Source organism: Ursus arctos, unplaced genomic scaffold (assembly GCF_023065955.2).
Source record: "Ursus arctos isolate Adak ecotype North America unplaced genomic scaffold, UrsArc2.0 scaffold_29, whole genome shotgun sequence".
NCBI lineage: Eukaryota > Metazoa > Chordata > Mammalia > Carnivora > Ursidae > Ursus > Ursus arctos.
This window is the reverse complement of record NW_026622974.1, coordinates 31727522-31749138: the sequence shown is the minus strand read 5'-3', so window position 1 is coordinate 31749138 and position 21617 is coordinate 31727522. Positions and strand designations below refer to the sequence as shown.

The 21617-nt window shown below is 39.3% G+C and overlaps 2 protein-coding genes across 2 annotated transcripts in view; one reads left to right on the top strand and one right to left on the bottom strand.

Annotated features, from left to right (window-relative positions):
* Positions 1 to 3829: 3829 nt before the first annotated feature.
* On the top strand, positions 3830 to 17819 carry LOC113261335 (uncharacterized). Its single transcript, XM_057303948.1, has 5 exons — positions 3830 to 3861; positions 4488 to 4874; positions 5306 to 5423; positions 7804 to 8017; positions 15652 to 17819. Exons 1-4 carry the CDS (start codon positions 3830 to 3832, stop codon positions 7984 to 7986), a joined length of 720 nt encoding a protein of 239 aa, XP_057159931.1. The 3' UTR covers positions 7987 to 8017; positions 15652 to 17819.
* The window catches only part of IRAK1BP1 (interleukin 1 receptor associated kinase 1 binding protein 1), a 21331-nt gene continuing 12171 nt past the window's right edge, over positions 12458 to 21617 (bottom strand). The window contains exons 3-4 of the mRNA XM_026507037.4: positions 18735 to 18865; positions 12458 to 18631 (exon numbers count right to left, since the gene is read on the bottom strand). Of these exons, the coding sequence (XP_026362822.1) occupies positions 18361 to 18631; positions 18735 to 18865 (402 nt within the window). The 3' untranslated portion in view covers positions 12458 to 18360. The remainder of the gene's footprint in view (positions 18632 to 18734; positions 18866 to 21617) is intronic.

Genomic DNA, 21617 nt, shown 5'->3' with positions numbered 1-21617 from the left:
ACATATGTTGGTCCAAGTCCTCTAAGAAGTACACGCCAAGATGGGATTAAAACTGGAAGGATTTAAGTAAAGGAAATGCCTGTGAAAGAAAATTGGGAGGGAGCTAGGAAAAGCTGAGCTCCATCAGAGGCAATGTAAGTGTGACCCCAAATGAAGGAGAGAGGAAAGTATCTTTGACTGCTGTGTAGTCTAAGGAAGACTCAGCAGGACCAGTGGGGAGTCCTTGAACCAACGCTGACCACCAGAAGAGTCCCCCATCTCCCAGGTAAGTGTGCATCTGCTTCAGTATCCCTTCATGCCCAATAGCGGCAGGAAGCAGCCTCAGGAAGTTGAATCCATGGCACAGATGCAGCGATGGCGCTCAGAGTGTAGTTTTCATGTAGAAACACGGAGCATTGTACAAAGCCCCTGGTCTTTAAAGCTCCCTACGGACGGAGTTCTTAAGGCACATTCTCACGGCCACTACAATGTGCTTGAGAGCTGAAGAGCTTTTGACTTTATTTTAGTCATAAGGTCAGTGTAACATTTTTGCTTAATTATTGCCATCACTTACAAACTCTTGATGTATTACATTGTTAGGAATGCAGACTCACAGTCCTTGAATAATTTTCTCAGGTAATCTCAGTTGTTCATAACTTAATTCATGATGTGCAACCCAGTACCCAATGATCCATGTGATGTGGTCAGAAGTTCCTACAGGAAGCATGATAACAATTCTGTCTATAATGCCTAAGACATAAAAACTATAACTTACTATTAATTAGTATCAAAATTTATTCAGCTTATTAAGCCAAATGTCATAATTACCTAATAAAGGGGTTATTCCATCATTACATATGGGCAATGGATGATTCACTGGAAATCTTGAGAGCAATTCTATACATGCGTATTTCACAGAAAGCTTTGAAATTGTTTAGGAGTGTTGCCTTTAATTTTTTACATGATGCAGGTCTTCAACCAGGAGACTTGCAGAAATGGAATTTAGGCAAGACAGCCTCATACACACTAGACATAATACAGAAATGTCAGATTGTAACTGCATAAACAGACCTTTGCAGCCTGACAATTTTTTTTTTGGTCATACAGTTTGAATGCCTACCAATAGCCCTGGTGTACAAAAGCTAGACATTCTATTTTAGAAACATGAAAGCATTGTATAAATAATTTTAATGTGCTGGATATTGTGATACCAAAACTCAGGTGATGGCTCATCTTCAAAATTAAGATTCATTTCAGTCAAGACTTTAAAGAAGTTACCCTCTGGGTTAAAAGTTTTATAATTCTTGTCAGCTGAGGGGCGAGTTAAGAGACACCCTTTTTCTTGGGGTTTGAGAAAATTTTTCAATGTTCTTTTACAAGTTATTAATCACCCAGGAGCTAGCTAATAAATGTATTAATTTATTGATCCCTAGTTAAAGCAAGTTTCTTTTAATTTAGAGGAATTGTGGGCACCTGGCTGGCTCGGTTGGTTAAGCATCAGACTCTTGGTTTTGGCTCAGGTCCTAATCTCAGGGATCAGAGATGGGTTCCATGCTCATCAGGGAGTCTGCTGCTCTCTTCTTCTTTTGCCCCTCCCCCTCAAATAAATCTTAATTTAGAGGAATGATTAAAATGGTCTATATTACAAATGAAATTTTATTTTGGAATACTGCTTATTACTCAAGTATTTTGGCATAGTGTAATATTGCAAAGATTACAAATATTGATTCTACGCTCTGTCGTCTTATGCTTACTAAGGAGCAGCTAGAAAGTGTCAAAAGATTGAGAGTATCTCATCTGCTCATTCCTATTTGCTTCTCCCCATTTTACTTACTATTTTACTTAATATCAGCATTTTTCCAAGAAATCTAATAAATACCCAATTTTAAGTCCTTTGACAGAAATAGTTGATATATTGCTAAAGAAAAAAAGAGGAGTTTCACTTTAAATATGTGTTAATTAGTTTGTCCTCATCAATTTTTGGCATAAACTCTGTTTTATTTTTTTCCATACTTCACTAATGTATAATTGACAAATAAAAGTTGTATACATTTAAGGTATATAATGTGATGCTTTGATATATACAGTTTTCTTTAACGAATTCTCTTTAACAGAGTTAAAGCCTGAGTGCTCTCTAATATCTTTTTCCTTCATTTTTGGTGGCATATTCTTTATCTCTTTATATGACAATAATCTTATAATGTTTTCAAAATTTATTCATGTTTTTACACAAGGTATAATTCATTTATTTTCGCTGACGTATAACACTTACTGTGTGAACATATAACGATCTACTCAGTCTGTTGCCAGTAGGTGTGGTGGTTCTTTCTAGCTTTTTGCTATTATGGACATCATTGCCTGTGTTTGCTTTTGTCCCACAACAGCTCATCCCCCGTGCTGTCTCTGGGCAGTGTGTGTGTGTGTGTGTTTATGTTTAGTAAATCCAATTCTGAGCATACGACTTTTTTACTTGAAAATCCTTCATCCTGGTGGCTTGGCATAACCACCTGGAACAGTATTTCAGATCGGCCTGGAATGATATCAAGATAACTACGGTCAACTGAAGCCATTCCTTTCGAGGATACACATCAAAATAGCCGTGTGGCCCAGGGAGTTTGCTACTTCTCTTTCTTTTTGTCACCAGAACCTGAAACCGCCATAGAAACGTAAAGATGGATGGAAGTTAAGATGGACACACTAGTGCTTCAGCAAGACTTGACTTTCAACTGAGCACATTTTTCTCTTCCTCATTCTTAAAACCTCCTCCTCCCCTCCACTTGTTTTTCTGCAGAATCCTTTGTTCCAGGAACTTGGTTAAGATACTGATATTTCGCTGACCTCAATGTGCACTTAGTAAGGAGACTTGGATGGCCGGCTCGAGTGCTAGTCGTGAGACCACCTTGAAAGACCTGATGAACGTGGCTGGCAGCACTTCCCAGGTTCCTGTTGAAACAGCCCAGGGCCTATATTTTCCAATAAAACCCTTCAACCTTTTACCCTGCGCGGGTCTGCAGTTTTGAAGGCATTAGCCTGTTGCAGCCTCCTTGGCCTGGCAAACTAATAAAACTATTGTTCCTCTTTACCCCCAAACTCTGTCTTCATGTCATCTTTTGGTTCTAGATCAAGAGGTTGGGTTTAGACCATGACCCTATCCTGTCCCTCCCTACTGTGTACTCTGGCACTGCAGATACCAGATGTGGGAATGTAAAAATGAATCTCTCTACACCACAGTTTTCTAGGAAGAATTACACACACACACACACACCCTCCTCTGGGAGGCTGGCCCAGAAAAAGCTGCCATGGTGAAAAAAGCCCGGGAAGAGTCAAATGTCCCTGGTCTTCAACAACGGTTCTGCCATTTATGAACTGTCAAGTCACTTAACTTCCTGAGTCTCTTTGCACAGCAACAACAAACAGGCATTATGATTCCCGAATGGTATAGAAGATCAAATAAAACCTCCATTTATTTCACAACACCTTCTATGTCCCAGTCACTACACTAGGTCCAGACATGAAACACATGGCCCTTGTCCTAAAAGAGCTCACCGGGCTGGAGAGTGGTTCTCGGAGGCGCATGGGAATCACCTGGAAGGTGATTTTTAAAAATATGAACACCTGAGTTCCCTGCATCCTGGTCATGTGACATTGGACACCTTTCTTAAGCTCCCAGTCTATACCCCACCTGTAGGTTGGAGATAACAGAAGCTACTTCGTAGGGTAGTTGTAAGTATTACATAATTCGTAACACCTGCTTCATCGTGTGCCTGGTGCAGAGTACTGGGTGATCACTGCTGCAAGTGGGCTGGGAAGAGTCAGTGACTCCATAGCTAGAGTAGTGATGTTTGCTACAATGGAGACGTGCGGGTGCTCTGAAGCCCCAGTGTAGGAGCATCTAACTCAGCTGGGATGCCATCTCTGAAGGTATAATGTCAGAGCCCAGTTTTTAACTCAAAGACGAGTAAATTAGCCAGACAAGCCCAGGGGGCAATTGGGATGCGGAATATCCATGAGAAGGGAGTTGTTCAATTCTCCTGGAGCATACAAGGAGGGATGAGACTGGGGAAAGCACGAGGCCAGATCCTGAGGGGCCTTTGAAAGCACGCGGAGGGGGTTGGCCTCTGTGCTGCTGGCCATCAGAAGCCACCAAAAGGGTTTAAACTAGGAAGCACGCGATCAGAGTTGAGTTTAAGTTAGGTCACTGAGTCCTGGTGTGGATTTGAGGGGATCAGATTTTGAAACTGGAGTGGGGTGATCAGTGGGACCGGGGACCTAGTGTCAGGCTGTTGTAATAGGAACAGTGTAGGAGCCCGAAGGGGGTGGGGTTGGGCAAAATCTACAGCTCCGGGCGGTATAAGTAGGTTGAGGGATGCGGAGGACACAAAAGCCATCCTGCCGCTTGGCACTAACAGTGGGCAAAGGAGGGCAGGGCCGAGACCTAGCACGGCGGCTCAGGGCACGAGATGGAGCTCTGAGCGGACAACGGTAGATTCCGTCTGAACTGGCCGCAGGCGCGCGGGCGCGGAAGGTCGGCTTCGAGCCTCCGGCGGCTGCGCCTTAGCCCCGCTAACGCCCCCAGCGGAGTGCGCGCGGCCGTTCCCTGCGCAGCGCGCGCCCGCGGCCATTTCCGCGCCGCGCGGCCGGGGGAGCGCGGGCTTCGTCCCCGCTGTCCCCGCCGGCGCCCCACCCCGAGGCGAGGAGCTGGTGCCCGGACCTGACCGCACGGGGCGGAGGTTGGGGGTCCCCCGGGGGCGGCCCGTATCCCGGCTTCCTCAGGGAGCGGACCGAGAGCCCGGGCGAGAGCGCGGGCCGCGCGAGGAGCCTCCTGTCCCGGGCTCCCGGAGCAGGATTGAGGAGGAACCGGGACGATGGCGGCTCCCTCTCCGGCGTCATTTCAGGTATTTTGGGGTGAGGAAGAAGGAGGCGTTTTTGGGGGGCCTGGGGGAGGACAGGTGTTCAGCTTTCCTCCTTCAAGTTTGCTTTGTCGTCTGCCCCTTTATCTCTCTCTTTTTTAATTCCTGTTTTCTTCCTTTGTTACATCCCACTGCTCAATTTCTTCATTGATTTTGTGGCTTTTAAGCAACCTGGGTCTACATCTGTATATTTTTAATTCTTCCAACAGCAACTACGAACTCTACCGGAAATAGATTTTTTGGTCAAATGTTACCCAGGGTAACGACTTTCCATAAAAGTCTACTCTGGCGATTCTGTTCGGATGCTGATTCCTGAGCTAAGTTCAAGGACGTGCATTCCTGAATGCCCAAGACTGTGGTAGATACCGTGATAGACTTTCAGTATATTCTTGATAATCCATCCCGTTTTTATGCAGGGAGAAACCAGTATCCTCTTTGTCGTCGTGCGCTGGAAGTTTGAGCGGCTGTGCAGGGCTGTCTCTGCAAGGGAGAGCCGCAGCCTCTGAATCCTGCACAGAGCTTTTTAAAATTTATGTATGTATGTATGTATGCATGTGTGTATTTAGCAAGGGCAGATGCCTCAAAGCGTGGGAAAGGAGTACGAAGGGGTGGCTAATATCTTTTTTTAAATGTTTTTTTATTATATTATGTTAGTCACCATACAGTACATCCCCGGTTTCCGATGTAAAGTTCGATGATTCATTAGTTGTGTATAACACCCAGTGCACCATGCAATACGTGCCCTCCTTACTACCCATCACCGGTCTATCCCATTCCCCACCCCCCTCCCCTCTGAAGCCCTCAGTTTGTTTCTCATAGTCCATAGTCTCTCATGCTTCATTCCCCCTTCTGATTATCCCCCCTTTCTTTATCCCTTTCTTCCCCTACCGATCTTAAGGGGTGGCTAATATCTTGAAGCAGGCTCGCGCTTTCCCCCAGGTGGGCACAGAGGGAGTCAGTCACGGGATAAGGGAGGAGCAGGCTGTCTGGGGTAGCAGTTGCCAGGTGCAGAAAGGGGGAACTGAGGGTCACATTCTTTCATAGCTCCTAACTTATGCCCTGCCCCTGGGGATCCTGGGATCGTGCTCCAGCCGGGCCATTGCGTTCAGTAGCCCAAGAACAGGTACGCTGCTGACGCTTTAGCTGCTTCCACAGTCACTCCTTAGGGCTTACTATATATTTTCTAAGAATAACTCCACACTCTTCTCATTCTTCCTGTGACCTGATCACACCCCCACTCCCCAAGCATGCCCTCAACCTTGCACTCTCATCCAAGAGCAGCTTGTTTCCCTCCACTGTAATCTGTTTCCTCAGATAAACGGCAAGGCTTGGGCATAAGGCTTGGGCATCTGGCTTAGTCCTGGCTTTCAGACTCTGAATGTGTCTGTCTATCCTTTGTGACCCACCTAAGCCTTTTCATTCTTTTTTTCCCATCCTTTTCTTATATTCTTATCAGAAACAGCATACTGTAATGGAAAGATGCCATTTAAAAAAATTTTTATTTATTTGTTTTAGAGTGGGGAGAGGGAGAGAGAGAATATCAAGCAGATTCCCCACTGAGCGTGGAGACCTCTCCGAGCAGGATCCAACCACCCAGAGATCATGACCTGAGCAGAAATTAAGACCCGGTTGCTTAACTGACTGAGCCACCCAGGTGCTGCGGAAAGATGGCATTTTTAACAACCATATTATGAAAAATAGCAAACATAGAATAACATCAAACATCTAATCACTATTTACATTTCCAAAAATCTCCTTCTGTAAATATTTTTTAGTTTGAATCAGAACCCAAATGAGCTCCACACATTGTAATTGGTTAATATATTTTAAGTAATCCATACGTTCTCCCTCCATCTGGACTTCATCTCAGCCTCTGTATCTTTTTATTGTTACTGGAGTAAGTTTTTTTTTTAAGATCTTATTTATTTTTTTAAAAGATTTTATTTATTTGAGAGAGAGAGAGAGCTTATGCGTGCACATGAATCGGGGGGCGGGGGAGGAGCAGAGGGGGAGGGAAAAGCAGACTCCAAGACTCTAACACTCTGAACTCAGAACCCCATGTGGGACGGATCCCACAACCCTGAGATCATGACCTGAGCCAAAATCAAGAGTCAGATGCTTAACCACCTGAGCCACCCAGGTGCCCCTTAAGATTTTATTTAAAAAAAAAAAAAAAAAAAAAAAGATTTTTAGGTAACTCTACACCCACCGTCGGACTCAAACTCACAACCCTGAGATCAAGAGTTGCACGCTCCACCTACTGAGCCAGCCAGACACCCGGAGTTAATTGTTTTTTAAAACCCTTCTCCTACATAGTGAAATATGGGACTCACCGGTGATGTTCAGATTTAGAGTTGTGGAATTCTTGTGCATTTTTCATGCACTTAAGGCCAACATTTTTGCTTGGAATAATAAAAGAAGGGCTTACAAATACAAGTCTCTGGGTGGCTCAGTCGGTTAAGCGTCTGCCTTTGGCTCAGGTCATGATCTCAGGGTCCTGGGATCGAGCCCTGCATGGGGCTCCCTGCTCTCAGCGGGGAGCTGGCTTCTCCTTCTCCCTCTGCCCCTCCCTCCCTCTCTCTCTGTGTCAGATAAATAAAATGTTAAAAAAATAAAAACAAATACAGGTCTCTTAAATTATGCTTCCATTGAGAGGGATCTTTGATGTACTTTATAAAACATCCACACACTGTTACACATGTACCTAGAATGGGTTTGCTGAGAGAAGATAGGTTAAAATCTTTCTAATTCAGGGAAAGAGAAGGATGTGCTGACCTTCAGGCCAATCTGTTATTTGCTTGCTTTCCCTTCTTAAACTAGTAATTTTCCTCCTCCTCAATATATTCTTTTCCCTCTTATTTCATATTTTCTCTCTGGTTCCAAGACTGGCCTTTCATGTTATTACTCTTTATAGTTTTCTACCGATGCTGTGATGCCAAAGACGACGCGTCAAAGATGCTGTAGAAGAGGTTTGGGATTAAGGCGAAGGTGGCCCCAGAGTAGTCCTCTGTTGCCCTTCAACTCCAGGATTGCATGCAAATCAAGAAACAAACATGATGCTGGGAAAGAAGTCGAAAGGCAGGAGAGAAACCCGTAGGCTACTGCTGGTGAAGAGTCAGCTGATGATGGTATAAAAAATTATTGCACATTGATTTTCTACATGTCTAAAACCAGCAGTTCTTTTGGTGGGTGTACACACTGCAGCGATAATGTAGGTCCTACATTACACTGACTGACAGGTGCCATCTCGGTTACCAGAATGAGAAGAGCTCAACTCAGCAGAAAAGCCCAGTGTTATTAGGCTATCTCAATTTTTTGTTCTGTGCCAATTTCTAACCTTTTCATTGTTTTACTGTTTTTTAAAGATTTATTTATTTTAGAGAGAGAGAGTGCGTGAACAGGGGGAGGGGGTGAGGGAGAGGGAGAGAGAGAATCCTAAGCAGGCTCCGTGGCTAGCGTGGAGCCGGAGGCCGGCTGAATCTCACGACCCTGAGGTCATGGAGCCGAAATCAGAAGTCTGACATTTAACTGAGCCACCCAGGCTCCCCTCTAACCTTTCATTGTTTTAATATAGGAACTATGGATTAAATGGGTTTCAGGAATGTCAGTCTCCCGCCCCCTTAAGAAAGTATCTTCTAATCCTAGTGAAGGAAGCTTCTCTTGCAGTCTAAGACTTCTGTTTAACTATTTTTACTGCCTATATGAAGTGAGCTTTCATCAGGGCTCACAAATGTAAGACATCTGTTAAGCGAACCCAAGTTTTCTGGGAAATTGGGTGCTTGAATCAGGGGAAATATGTTATGCTATTTATCATTTATTTTAAATTGAGTAGTAGCTGGGAAGAAATCTAATGACCTGGTAATGCTTATATGCTTTCAATCCAAAAAATAAAAATGCAAAAACTAAAAATTAGTAACCTACCTAGTTTGGTAGTAATAATTGGAAAAATATCTAATGCTTCACGTGCAGATATTGCCAAAGGAATTTTCACATTGAAGGTGAATAAACATTGTTTTGTCCTTTTTGCCTGATAATACTACATAGAGAAGCATCTTGGAAGACTTATTACTGTGGAGATTGTGGCAAATAGTGTACTGTTGGTTTTGCAGCTCTGTCTTTTGCAGGCAACCAGTTCAGTGTTTTGTTTCAGGGCTGTGGCAACAATTCTGCTGAGTCTTCAAGGGAAAAAAAAAGTTGTGCTGTATTGTAATTCTTTTATTTTCTTTCATCCTTAAAAAAATTCTGTCCTTCAGAGAGACCTTGACATATTATTTAAGATAATATTTTGGGGATTGCAGGGCAGAAAATAATGATTAATCAGCTCAGTGGCTTTTGGCAAATGACGGATATAAACAACATGTGCACATTTTATCATTTATGTTGAAAAGTAAATTCCGGGAGTAGAAACCTCCTAACACATTGATATAATCATCCTTCTGTAGATATTTGAAAACAAAATGAAACTAATCCAAGGTCAGTATGCATTCTCTTTTTGTAGTGGAAGCTCTGTAATCAAATCTTCCCTCCTTTTTCATGCGGGGCAGGAGAGGGTGGCATAGTAAGTTATAATGCTACATCTGTTTATCCTGATTAGTAGACTACTTCTCAACAATATTTGAGTTATTTGACTACTTAAAAGTTGTAGTTAGCTTTAAGAACAAACAGGAAATCCTCTTTGAATCTATTAAAAACTAGCTTAAAAAAATAAAAACTAGCTTGAGCACTGAGGGGCAAATGGGGATCAGACAATTTTGAAGAAAAGTAAGGTGACTTAATAACCTTAGTGACAAAGTATGATTTCTGAAAAATATTTTTTAGCTTTATCTCACGGAAAATGAAACATAACTATAAGGATAATGGAAAAGTGATCTTAGTTTATTCCTTGTTCAATTCATTCATTCATTCATTCATTCATTCATTCATTTTCCATTCATCTGTTCATTCATTCATTCATTCATTCCATTCATCCATTTGTCAGAGAGAGAGATTACAAGCAGGGAGAGCCGCAGGTAGAGGGAGAGGCAGAAGCAGACTCCCCCCTGAGCAAGGAGCCTGATGTCGGACTCCACCCCAGGACCCCAGGATCATGACCTGAGCCGAAGAAGACACTTAACCGACTGAGCCACCCAGGCATACCGTTCACTTTATTTCATCTGTGATTTCCCTATATAGTTGGAAAAGAAACCATATTCAGAAAAAAAGAATATCCAGCCTTCCATATACCTGATGGTAGTTAAATATTAACTACTATGCTGAAATACAGCATACATAAAATCTTACTTCCAGCAATTTATTCATGGATATTGTACTTATCCTTTGGGGAAAAAGAAATACCCGGGTTATTCATGCTATTTCAGATAGGTACCACATAGGTCATGTCAGTGAGGGCTGAGGTAGAGGATGTGGTAAGGTTTTTGGCTTCCCCAAATCTGGATTTTACCCTGAGCCTCCATTAGTTTGTTTGCAGTTTTGTGAATTCTTGGGACATCAGAGAACTGTAGCAAAATATTATAAAATCACATATCAATGCTAAATATTGGTATGTAGGACTTTAGAATTCTTTTTACTATCAGATGACCAATTTTGACCCTTTACAAGGGGAAAAACTCCAAAGTATTCTGGAGGTTACTGATTGCCCCATAAGGTGTATTTATGTGCTCCTTGAAGTTTTTTCTTTTCTTTTTTTTTTTTTTTTAAGATTTTATTTATTTATTCATTCGACAGAGATAGAGACAGCCAGTGAGAGAGGGAACACAAGCAGGGGGAGTGGGAGAGGAAGAAGCAGGCTCATAGCGGAGGAGCCTGATGTGGGGCTCGATCCCATAACGCCGGGATCACGCCCTGAGCCGAAGGCAGACGCTTAACCGCTGTGCCACCCAGGCGCCCCTCCTTGAAGTTTTTTTCTAAACAATAAATTTTATCTGATTTATATTCCTTTTATTTATTTTTTAATGATTTTATTTATTAGAGAGACAGAGCAAGAGTGGGGTGAGGAGCAAAGGGAGAGGGAGAAGCAGGCTTCCCGCTGAGCAGGAAGGACGTGGGGCTCAATCCCAGATCATGACCTGAGCCTAAGGCAGATGCTTAACCAGCTGAGCCACCCAGGCACCCCATGATTTATATTCTTTTTAAACATGTATAAAATGAGAAAAAGATCCTTTGTAGAAAAAGGAAATTGGCTGTAAGGAAAAATAAAATTATTGTAGAAATGCAGAAAGATGCCATATAACTAGATTATACTTTTCTGATTAAAGATTATATTCTTGTTATAAAATAATCTGAAGTTCTGACACCTTATTTCACGAAAGAAAATTTACTGGTCATGGGGCGCCTGGGTAGCTCAGTCGTTAAGCATCTGCCTTTGGCTCAGGTCATGATCCCAGGGTCCTGGATAGAGCCCCACGTTGGCTCCTCCGCTGGGAGCCTGCTTCCTCCTCTCCCACTCCCCCTGCTTATGTTCCCTTTCTCGCTCTCTCTTGTCAAATAAATAAATAAAATCTTAAAAAAAAAAGAAGAAAAAAAATCTACAAGTCATGATATGGAATGTGTGTGTGTTTATGTACTTTATTTAATACTCTTGTTTCATGGGAGAGATCTATTTTTTCTTACTTTTGTACAGGTCAACTCAGTGTGGTTGTATAAAAGACCAGTCTCTCTCCCTGATGATAGCTAGACATTATGTAACAAGCAGCATCATTTGCTATATATTAATATGCATAATGCCACTTGTTATTTTAAACATTTTATTTGTTTTTAATGCTTTCTGATTTTTGGAATGGTTTTAGATGGTCATACCAGAGAATGAAAGATAATGCGTATAAGATGAAAGATGATGCATATAAAACATTGGTTATTAAAGACAAGGTAGTATACATTTATGTGAGTAAATCTGCTTTCAGATTTTGCCTTTCAGTCCTAATCTGATTCCTGGCTTGCACATACCCTTTCTAAAATATATTTTGATTTTATACAAAATAAAGGAAGTTAAGAAAGGCCTTTTCTCATCATCTAGAAGATTTACCAGGTTTCTGATAGTCTACTTAATACTTATTAAATCCATGTTATTCCTACATAAATATTTTAAAGACCAGGGAGCTAAAAGTAAGAATAATTAGTTCCTATTTAAAAAAGAGGTGGCAGCGGCGCCTGGCTGTACAGCTGGTTAAGTGACCAACTCTTGGTTTAGGCTCAGGTCGTGATCTCAGGGTGGTGGATCGAGCCCCGAGTCGGGCTCATGCTCAGGGTGGAGTCTGCTTGGGATTCTCTTCCTCTCCTTCTGGCCCTCCTGCTTGTGCTGTTTCTCGCTAAAATAAATAAATAAATCTTTAAAAAAAATAAAAAAGAGGAGGCAGATTCATTTTCTTTAAACTAGTGTTGGGCAAAGGAGTAATCCCTTTCTTTGATGATTTGTATATCTACATATCTAGCTCTATACATACACATAAATGCTAATATAATTTTCAGATAATAGTGGAAATCCGTGAATTTAAAAGCATCAAGACCACTTGAGAATGAAAAGTGGTCTAAAAATAATGATTTGCAAAGGGATATCATTGACCACAGGCATCTAGTAAACAGAATATTTAATGCGTACTACAAACGTAAGAGGATTATCCAAAGTCCATGTCAAACCTTGAAAGTAAGAATAATTTATTTTTGACATTTTTGTGCTGATTTGATTGATTTTTCTATACATAAGAATGAGAAAAACTGTAAGAAATAATTAGGTAACTTGATATTTATTCCAACACTAGTCCCACATTATTTTAGGCGTGACTGGAAAGGGGGATATCTTTTGGAAAGAGTATGAAAAAAGAAATATACTGTCGGTAACATACCTTATTTTTCATCACTATTAAGACTTGATAAACAGTTTAAAACACATAATCCACTTTTTTCCAAATCAGTCATGAAAGCCTCTTCATCTGTGCTAATTCATCCGAGTTCTCAGTGGCAAAGACTAAAAGACATCTGGCCTTATTTGTGACATGGCTGACTCAATTAAGGGCACTTATGTGCAAGCTTTTGGGCTGTTTATCCTGACTTTCTATGACATGGAAAATAGTTTGTAATGCGAGACAGAGTAGGAAGGGGAGAAGAGTATTCAGAATTTATTTTTTTAAACAAAATTTTGCTGATTTCTCTTATTTTTTTATTAATTTCAAGCATTTTGATTTTAGCCTTTGCCCCTTTTTCATAAACGATGTTGCAAGTGTAGCATTACGGCTACACTGCATTCCATATTCCTGACCATGATTTTAAAAATTCTTTAGATTTACATGTTTCTTTCTAGTCTTCATACTCACTTAGCTATAGGTACATTGCATTTATCTACAAGTGTTAAAAAACTTGGATAATGGTTCTGATAAGTCGTAGAAGTACAGCCTCCATTTTTGCCTCTGGAAGTGATATTACTCCTGTCATGCCACTGCTGTCTTTCGAGTTCATTATTCTCTCAACTCCCACGTTCCTTTTCTGAACAGTCTAGTTCACACATAGAAAAGGTAGTTGAGTGGGCTGTGTGGATACTGCTGGAGTTTCTCTTATTCCTGCCTTCAGGGCTACTGGGGTGGGGTAAGTGGTTGGAATCTGTACAAATCTCGGACCTGCGGATATTCTGAGAGTTATTCAGTGGTGTGGTTGTTGCAGTGTTATGTTTCCAGAGTTATTCCCAAATAATATGAAAAATCATTAGTTAATATGTGTCTAACATTTACATAAAACATTTTTTAAAAGATTTTATTTATTTTTTTGACAGAGGGAGAGTGCACAAGCAAGGGGAGCAGCAGGCAGGGGGAGAGGGAGAAGCAGGCTCCCCATTGAGCAGGAAGCCCTAAATGGGGCTCGATCCCAGGACCCTGGGATCATGACCTGAGCTGAAGGCTGATGCTTAACTGACTGAGCCACCCAGGCATCCCTACATAGAACATTTCTAATGTGTTGAATTTAATATTAGCGAATTCTCTGTTATTCAAATGGAGTACTAAACAACTGAATACTTTAAATGAATGTAATGTTTAAGAGTAGTAACATCTTGGAATACTGTGAAATCTCATTCCTACAGAATGAAACCAATATAGTCATTCCTCGGATATATGCTGACTTCTGTGGTTTGCAAACACATTTTTTAAAGGTTTCTGCTGCATATTTATATTGGTTTCTTTGCAGAGACACATCAGCTTCTAATCACTGCATCTTCATCATTTTAGAAGGAGGTACAATGACAATGAAAAAGAAATCTGTGCTTACCTTACAGGTTCTGAGCTAGTGAAACATTTGATATGTTAAAAATAATTTTGTATTTTATTTGACATTCAACATTGAGTTAATTATACCTTACCCCCACTCCAATATAGAATATAATATCTTAGACTTTCCATGATTCATTTAGCATAAACTAAGAAAAATTTTCTTTTGATATTATTTGCTTACTTGGGCTAGAGTTGATATATTTGAATTGTGCTAATTCTTTTTAAATGGAATTACAATAAATATTACTGATTCAATAAAAGGTAAAAGCATAAAAACCTTTTGTATGAGTTACAAATGCATTATTGCTATCAGGTACAAACATGATTTTCTTAAATAGCTTTGAAAATAAAATCGATGCTAATGGAAACAAATTCAATGTAAGCATCTGTTTATTAAAAGTTCTAAGTTAACTGAATTTGTTAGATGCAGTTTTATAGCGGTTGCAGTCGGAATTTCAAAAGCAACTTTCCCTGAGCAGTGTGTTATGTTCTATTGGTGAGGAACGTGTGGCACAAGTGATAATGACTCAATTGTGCTCAGTGGTCAAGGGCAGACATACCTACTTAGAGCTGATCTGAAGCTTAAAATCAATATAGGTTCCGAAATAATTTAAGAGACTAGTTTAGACAACAAAATATTTGTTGCATAGCCACAAACTTAAGAAGTTTGCTCTTAAGAAGTTCATAGTCTCGTATAGAGACAGAGGAAACATTATTATTATGTACTTAATGTGATCAGTGTAAAGCTGATGTATATATGAACTACTGGAACTATTAATCTGTTTTTAACTCTTTGCCCAAAATTGTTTGCAGAAGGGAAGCAGAAGCTAAGTGATAGAATCTTTATATTTAAAAAAATAGACACACACATACCCCACCGCCATCAGATGGAAGTAACATGGTATTTGGAGGATTTTTTTTTTTTTTAAATTTAGGGATCACTAACTTGTTATAGGATCATTTAGCTTAGCCCTTTCTCCTGCCACCTGGGCTTTTCATCCTTGAGTGTGGAAACTAAGGGTGGAAACTGTTTGGAGGTGGGATTGGTGATCGTCCACAAGAAAGGTGGATAACTGGGAGTAATTGTTGGTTGGGATATTGAAGCCAGAGCTCCAGAAGAGTTGCAGAAACAGAAATAGCCTCCTGAGAAACAGGTTATAAAAGAATATTATTCTTTTAATAAAACAGCACAAGTCATTCCTCTTGAAAAATATCTATAACCTTATCCTGAGAACAGTGTTTGACTTGGATTAGTCACTGTGAATTCTAGGCTTTTAAACAAAACTGAACATGTTAAAATAATTTAGGCCACATTAGATGATGAGTAGAAGCTGTCTGGCTGTAAATAAAATATGCATAGAAAATAATAAATGTTATTTTAGTTAAACTATATAGTGGGTTTTTTGGGGAACGAGTAGTAAAGCATTTGCCTCCCATATAATTTTGTAATGTAGATAATAATATATTAACTCCCATATTTGACCTCATAGTTCATGTTTTTATATTTTTAGGTCAGTGAGAAAATTCCTCGCTATCAAGTTCTCATCAACAAGTCAGACGGAATTAGGATATCCTCGACCTACATTCCTGAGGAGGACATAACAATAATTATGGGATATGAAGTACAGCGTCTTAAGTTACAAACTATTTTTCCAGGTCTTGTTTATTTACGTTGAACTAAAATTAACTGTCCATTAAGAACACTGATACTTAAAAATAAGGTATACTGCTACTATAAAAAAATGTAATCTTTACCATGTAACTGAATAGAATCCTAAATTTTATCAGTAATATTAAGAAAATTTATTTAATAGTATTTCCTTTTACAATGGTGCTTGGAGTGTAGTTGGTCTGTTTCAGATATTCAAATGGGAATTTTTTTTTTTCTTTCAGAAAACAGCAATTATAATTTGCTGCTTTCTCGAAAGATTTTTTTAAAAGGGGGTTCAGAAGAAAGAAATCTCGTCAGGGTTAGTGGCTTATTCTAGCAGGCTTTTGGCACAGGTCCCCTGACTCATTTTGAGACTCCAGTATATGCCATGTGTCAGAAATTAAACTGCCACCAATGACAACTAAATGTGATACCCTTAGTCTGAGCACATGAGATGTCATACAGAAACCAGTCCAATCTTTGATTTCTTTTCTCTTAGCAACTCTACAGAATTGCAGGACTGCCCAATTTACAGACTTTTTTTTTTTTTTAAAACACCATCTTTAAAAATTCCTGTAAATTCTAAGAAGTGTTTGGTAACTTAAAATTTGTTTTTAGGTATTTCATGCTAAGCTGAAAACTTTCTTTACCAAATATGAAACCAAAATATAATGAAGTTACAGCTAAGAAAAATCTACCCACATAATTAAATTTTTATTAAGTAATTTTTTTCTTGATGTTCAGCCCCGATATACTTTTCTATCCAACTGGATAAATAAAAGCTACAATATATTTAGCTCTTTTTTTTGGAAATAAAAAAATATCCTAAACTGGTTTTGTGATAATATTTTTAATATAACTATTTAAAAATCCATCTTAATGGAAGACTTGGAAGAGCCAACTTTTAGTTTAGCTGGGTTGACAGTAATCAAAGAACGTAGTTGCTATCATGGCTGCTATTTATTGACTGCCAGCTATGGTGTGGTAGGCATTATTCTTGGGGTCTTGTATTTATCAACTTTAATCCTTATAGTAACACTGCAAGGGAGGTATTTAGCCTCATTTTACTGGTGAGGAAAGAGAAGCTTAAAGAGATCAAGGTGCCTTGCTTGCTAAGTTTACACATCTGGTAAATTTGCTCAGCAGATATTTGAGAACCTACTCTTTGTTGTCCCTGACACTAAGCGGGGTCTTAGCATGCAGCTGTGAACAAGATACGATCTTCATTCTAAAGGAGCTTACATTTTAGTAGTAAAGTCCGGATTTGAACACAGGGTGTCGGATCCTAAAACTTTACTTCTTAGCTTTCATATTCCCTCCTGCCAAGGACACACTACAGAGGAGATGGATAAAACTGTTCCAGTGCCACTTTAAAAAGTGGGTGGGGATGTAAACTACATATTGGAGTGTGCTGTAGGAAAGAAATACTGGTTTAGGAGCATGGAGCTAGGTCAGAGGAAAAACCCTAGGACCCATCGCTCTGTGGTGGGGAACGGGAAGCCTATCCTATGTAACAGCTTTGGTTTATGATCACCCGCAGATAATGTACGGGGCACCAGCAATGCCATGTACTTGCTGCTACATCTCAAATAGCCTTAAGGATCAGTATTATCTCAGTGTAAACCCCTGGACTGTTCAGCATAGTAGCCATTAACTACTTTCAAGTACTTAAAATGTGGCCAGTACAATCAAGGAACTGAATTTTAAATTTTTAAAACTTTTAATTTGAAAACTGCTACCTGAAATTGCTACTTGATGCAGAGTTATTAGCTCTTTTAAGCATGTTTGGAACAACTTGCATATATGAGTCTAGTTTTTCAACTACATTGTAGGAAATAAATACAGATTAAGTATTTCTGATGAAAATTTAGCATCTGAATTAGGATTTGTTATGATACAAAATGTACAGATTTTGAAAACTTAGTATAAAAAATATAAATATCCATTAATTATTTTTAAAATATTGATTACATGCTGAAATGATATTATGTGGGACACATTAGATTAAATAAAATATTATTAAACTTAGTTTCAACTGCTTTTTTATTTTCTATTTTACTTTTTTTTTAATTTGTCTCCTAGGTAATTTTAAATGACATATATGGCTTGCATTTATTTGTATTGGAGAGTGCTGGTATAATCAAAGGAGCTTGGTGAAGAGGATCTGGTCCATATATTTTATTTGTGGCATCAAAATATTTTCCTAGTATACCTCACTACCCTTTATCAAAAGTTATGTATTCCTCGTCATTCTTTCTATTAATGCTAAGAATCATGCTAATAAGACTGCCAATATTTATTCCTGTAGTAGAAATATAAAAATTTCTTACACATCACTTACACTGTCAGTATATAATTGTGCACGTGTAACACATTTATTTTCAGAGTATTTCCCATAGTAAATTTTTAAAAATAGAACATAAATTTAGGTATCTGTAGGACTGTATTCAAAGACTGACAGATTTCGGGGAGAAATAATATAATATACAATATATATTTTCAGGACAAAAGCAAACATAAAAAGTATAAAAATAAAATGATACAAACACAATATATTTTAGTTGGAATTTCAGAGGTTTTTTCTTTTCTTCTCTTTCCCCTTAACTTCAAAAGTTATAAATACTTTTGAAGCAGCATGTATTGTTGCACTTTTGATTTTCTGTTGTACAGTTAGTGAACTGGAGAGTCTTGATGACTGGAGATCATCTATCTGGCCTTCCCATTCTTTTGTTTCTTCTTCTTTGATTAATAAAGGTTTTCCTAGAGTTTGGCCAACAAGGTTACAGACTTCTTGAGCTTTGCGCCATGCGTTCTCAACAGCAACAAGACAGGCTTTTCGTCTTAGGAATTAAATGCAGAGATTATTAATATGACATTCAACAAACTCTAACACTGAATAGTTTTAATTAATTGGTAATTTAGTTAAAGATGTACTTAACTTACCGAAGATTCTCAACAGAACCTGGAGTATGATAGAACTGGGGTTGGCTGATGACAACAGAGCTATCTAACTTTTCAATAAGAAAGTTACAAATATTTTGCATTTTTCCAAATTCAGTAAATGTAATGCAGACCTGTAAATGAAATGACACATGAAATTATTTTCATGGCTGATGCATTCTTTCAAAATAGTCTCTAAATGTGAGTAAAAAAAGTAAAGCCAGGTAACAATGAGGTCATTTTATAATATGTGACAGATAAGCCTACTTGATCCTTACAACTAAATCATTTTATTACATTTTATTAAACTTTTTTAAAGTAGTGTCTCTACTTAATTTTTGAACATGAAATACAGTTATAATGACTAATGATCTTTTTGTCTGTTAATTCTAACATCTATATTGGTTCTGGTGGGTTTGATTTTTTCCCTTATTGTGAGCTTTATTTCCATGCTATTTTGCATGCCAAGTAATCTTTGTAAATTAACTTTACGGGAGGTATTGGATATCCTTGTATTTCTATAAATATTCTTTATTTTTCTAGAACTCAGCTAACTAACCTGGAAACTGATCTATTTAGGTTTACTTTTAAGATTTGTTAGGTGGGATTAGAGTAATGTTCTATCTGGCGCTAATTATTACCCCCTAATGAAGTAGGATGCTTCTGTATACTCTACCACATGCCCTATGAATCAAGATTTTCTAGTCTCGCTGGTGCTGTACCCCAGCCCTGTATGAACCCCAAACACTGTCCCCTCTAATTTTGGGGGTGATTCTTTTTCTAGCCTCAGGTCACTTCTGCACATGCATGTGCTGATGAGTATTCTGCTGAGTACTTGAGAGGGTGAAGGGGGGTGTCCCCTCTGTAGTTCTCTGAAGACATCTCTTTGTGTAGCCCTCTACTCTCCTACAAACTCTAGCTGTCTTGTTTGGGCTCTCAATTCCATTTCCTCAATACAAGTAGTTTGCCAGGCTCTGCATGGTTTCCCTTCCGTGTGAAGCTGCCTGCACACTCTTAAGACAGTGATCTAGGACACGGTAGGACTTTTTTTTTTTTTTTTGGTAAAGATTTTATTTATTTGAGAGAGAGAATGACTTGGGGGCGGGGCAGAGGAGGAAGGAGAAACAGGCACCCCATTGAGCAGGGAGCCCAATGCTGCATGCTGCACAGGGCTCAATCCCAGATCATGACCTGAGGTAAAGGCAGATGCTTAACCGACTGAGCCACCCAAGCACCCCAACATGGTAGGACTTTTCGTTTCTTTTTTCTCAGGGGATCACTGTGTTTCACTTCCTTATGTCCACTCTTTTGAAAACCACTGTTTCATATGCTTTGTCCATTTTTTGGTTTCAGGTGGGAAGGTAAATCCGGTCCATGTTATTCTGCCTTAGCCAGAGCAGAAGTCTTTTCTGTCTTTTGAAGAGAAGTCTTATGGTGTTTTTTTGTCTCCCCCCTTTTATTTAAAATACTGTATGGTATTGTCAAAATATCAATCCGTTAGTCAAAAATCAACTTCTCCAGCCTTACCCAGGTTGCTAGTTTTTAATCTCTGGATAGTTGAAAAATTGCATTTCCTTCCTGGTTGAAAATCAAAGCTCCAAAATGCCTGTAGCTGCCTTTAATAATATATACAGGGGGCACCTGGGTGGCTCAGTCGGTTGAGCATCTGACTTTTTGGCTCAGGTCATGATCTCAGGGTTGTGAGATTGAGCCCCTTGTCAGGCTCTGTGCTCAGCAGGGAGTCTGCTTGAAGATTCTCTCCTTCTGCCCCTTCCCCCACTTGTGCTCTCTCTTTCTCGCTCTTGAATAATCTTTAAAAATGAATGAAAAATACAGGGATGCCTGGGTGGCTCAGTTGGTTAAGCATGCAACTCAATTTCAGCTCAGGTCATGATATTAGGGTCGTGAGATTAAGATTCTCTCTCTCCCTCTGCCCTTCCCCACTGCCTGTGTCCTCAATCTCTCTTAAAAAAAAAAGAAAAGATAATATCATACTTTTCTGCATTTGCATAGTCTATGGAAATGATCCTGTCTTTTGTTGCTATATTTAATCTGTAACAGTGTCACAGAGGCACTGTACATACATTTCATTACATGCGATGAAATATGGCAAGGTTTACAGTGCCTCTGTGGAAGTTGGAAGGTAATTAAATTTGAGAGTTAAAAGGGTTTCTCTGCATGCAGACTGAGAGTTAAAAGGGTTTCTCTGCATGCAGATTGATTGAGCATATCAGGTTCCAAATGTCAACAAAAGCAATTTTTTGCTATATAAATGCCCTTGAATTAAATTTTATTTTTTAAAGATTTATTTATTTATTTATTTTAGAGAGAGAGAGAGAGGGTGAATAAGCGTGGGGAGGGGCAGGAGAGGGAGACAGAAACTTTAGCAGACTCCTTGATGAGCTCGGAGCCTGACGCAGGGCTTGATCTCAAAAACCTGAGATAAGGACCTGAGCGGAAACCATGAGTCGAATGCTTAACTGACTGTGCCACATAGGAGCCCCGAAATAAATTTTATTTTAAAAAAGTATACCAATTTCTACTCTGGTAGCTTAAAACAAAAATGTTCATAAATATACTCGCTTTGCTATGAGACATGCTGAATCTTTTGTATGCATCCTTGGTATTCTTTGCTATTAAAAAAAAAAGTATATGGCAGGAAGGACAATGAAAATTCCTAAGCAATTTGCAGAAAAGATACTAGTTCTTTCTTCAAATTCCCTTCCACCCCTAATTATCTGAGGCAAATCTAGTCCCACAGAATCAGGTTTAACATGTGGTACTTACTTGCTCTATAAAGCTGTCTGTTGAGATCAGCTCCAGAGCTGCTCAAACAAGATTTTCTCTGCCCTTCATCCCTCTTATCACCACCATGACTTAAAAAGT

Bases quoted from the DNA above. Each gene is read 5' to 3' on its own strand.
- LOC113261335 (XM_057303948.1), top strand. From the start codon at position 3,830: ATGGAGACGTGCGGGTGCTCTGAAGCCCCAGT. The intron at 4,875-5,305 runs GTATTTTGGGGT...GTTTTTATGCAG, and splicing joins CCTCTCCGGCGTCATTTCAG to GGAGAAACCAGTATCCTCTT. The intron at 5,424-7,803 runs GTATGTATGTAT...TACTCTTTATAG, and splicing joins CAGAGCTTTTTAAAATTTAT to TTTTCTACCGATGCTGTGAT.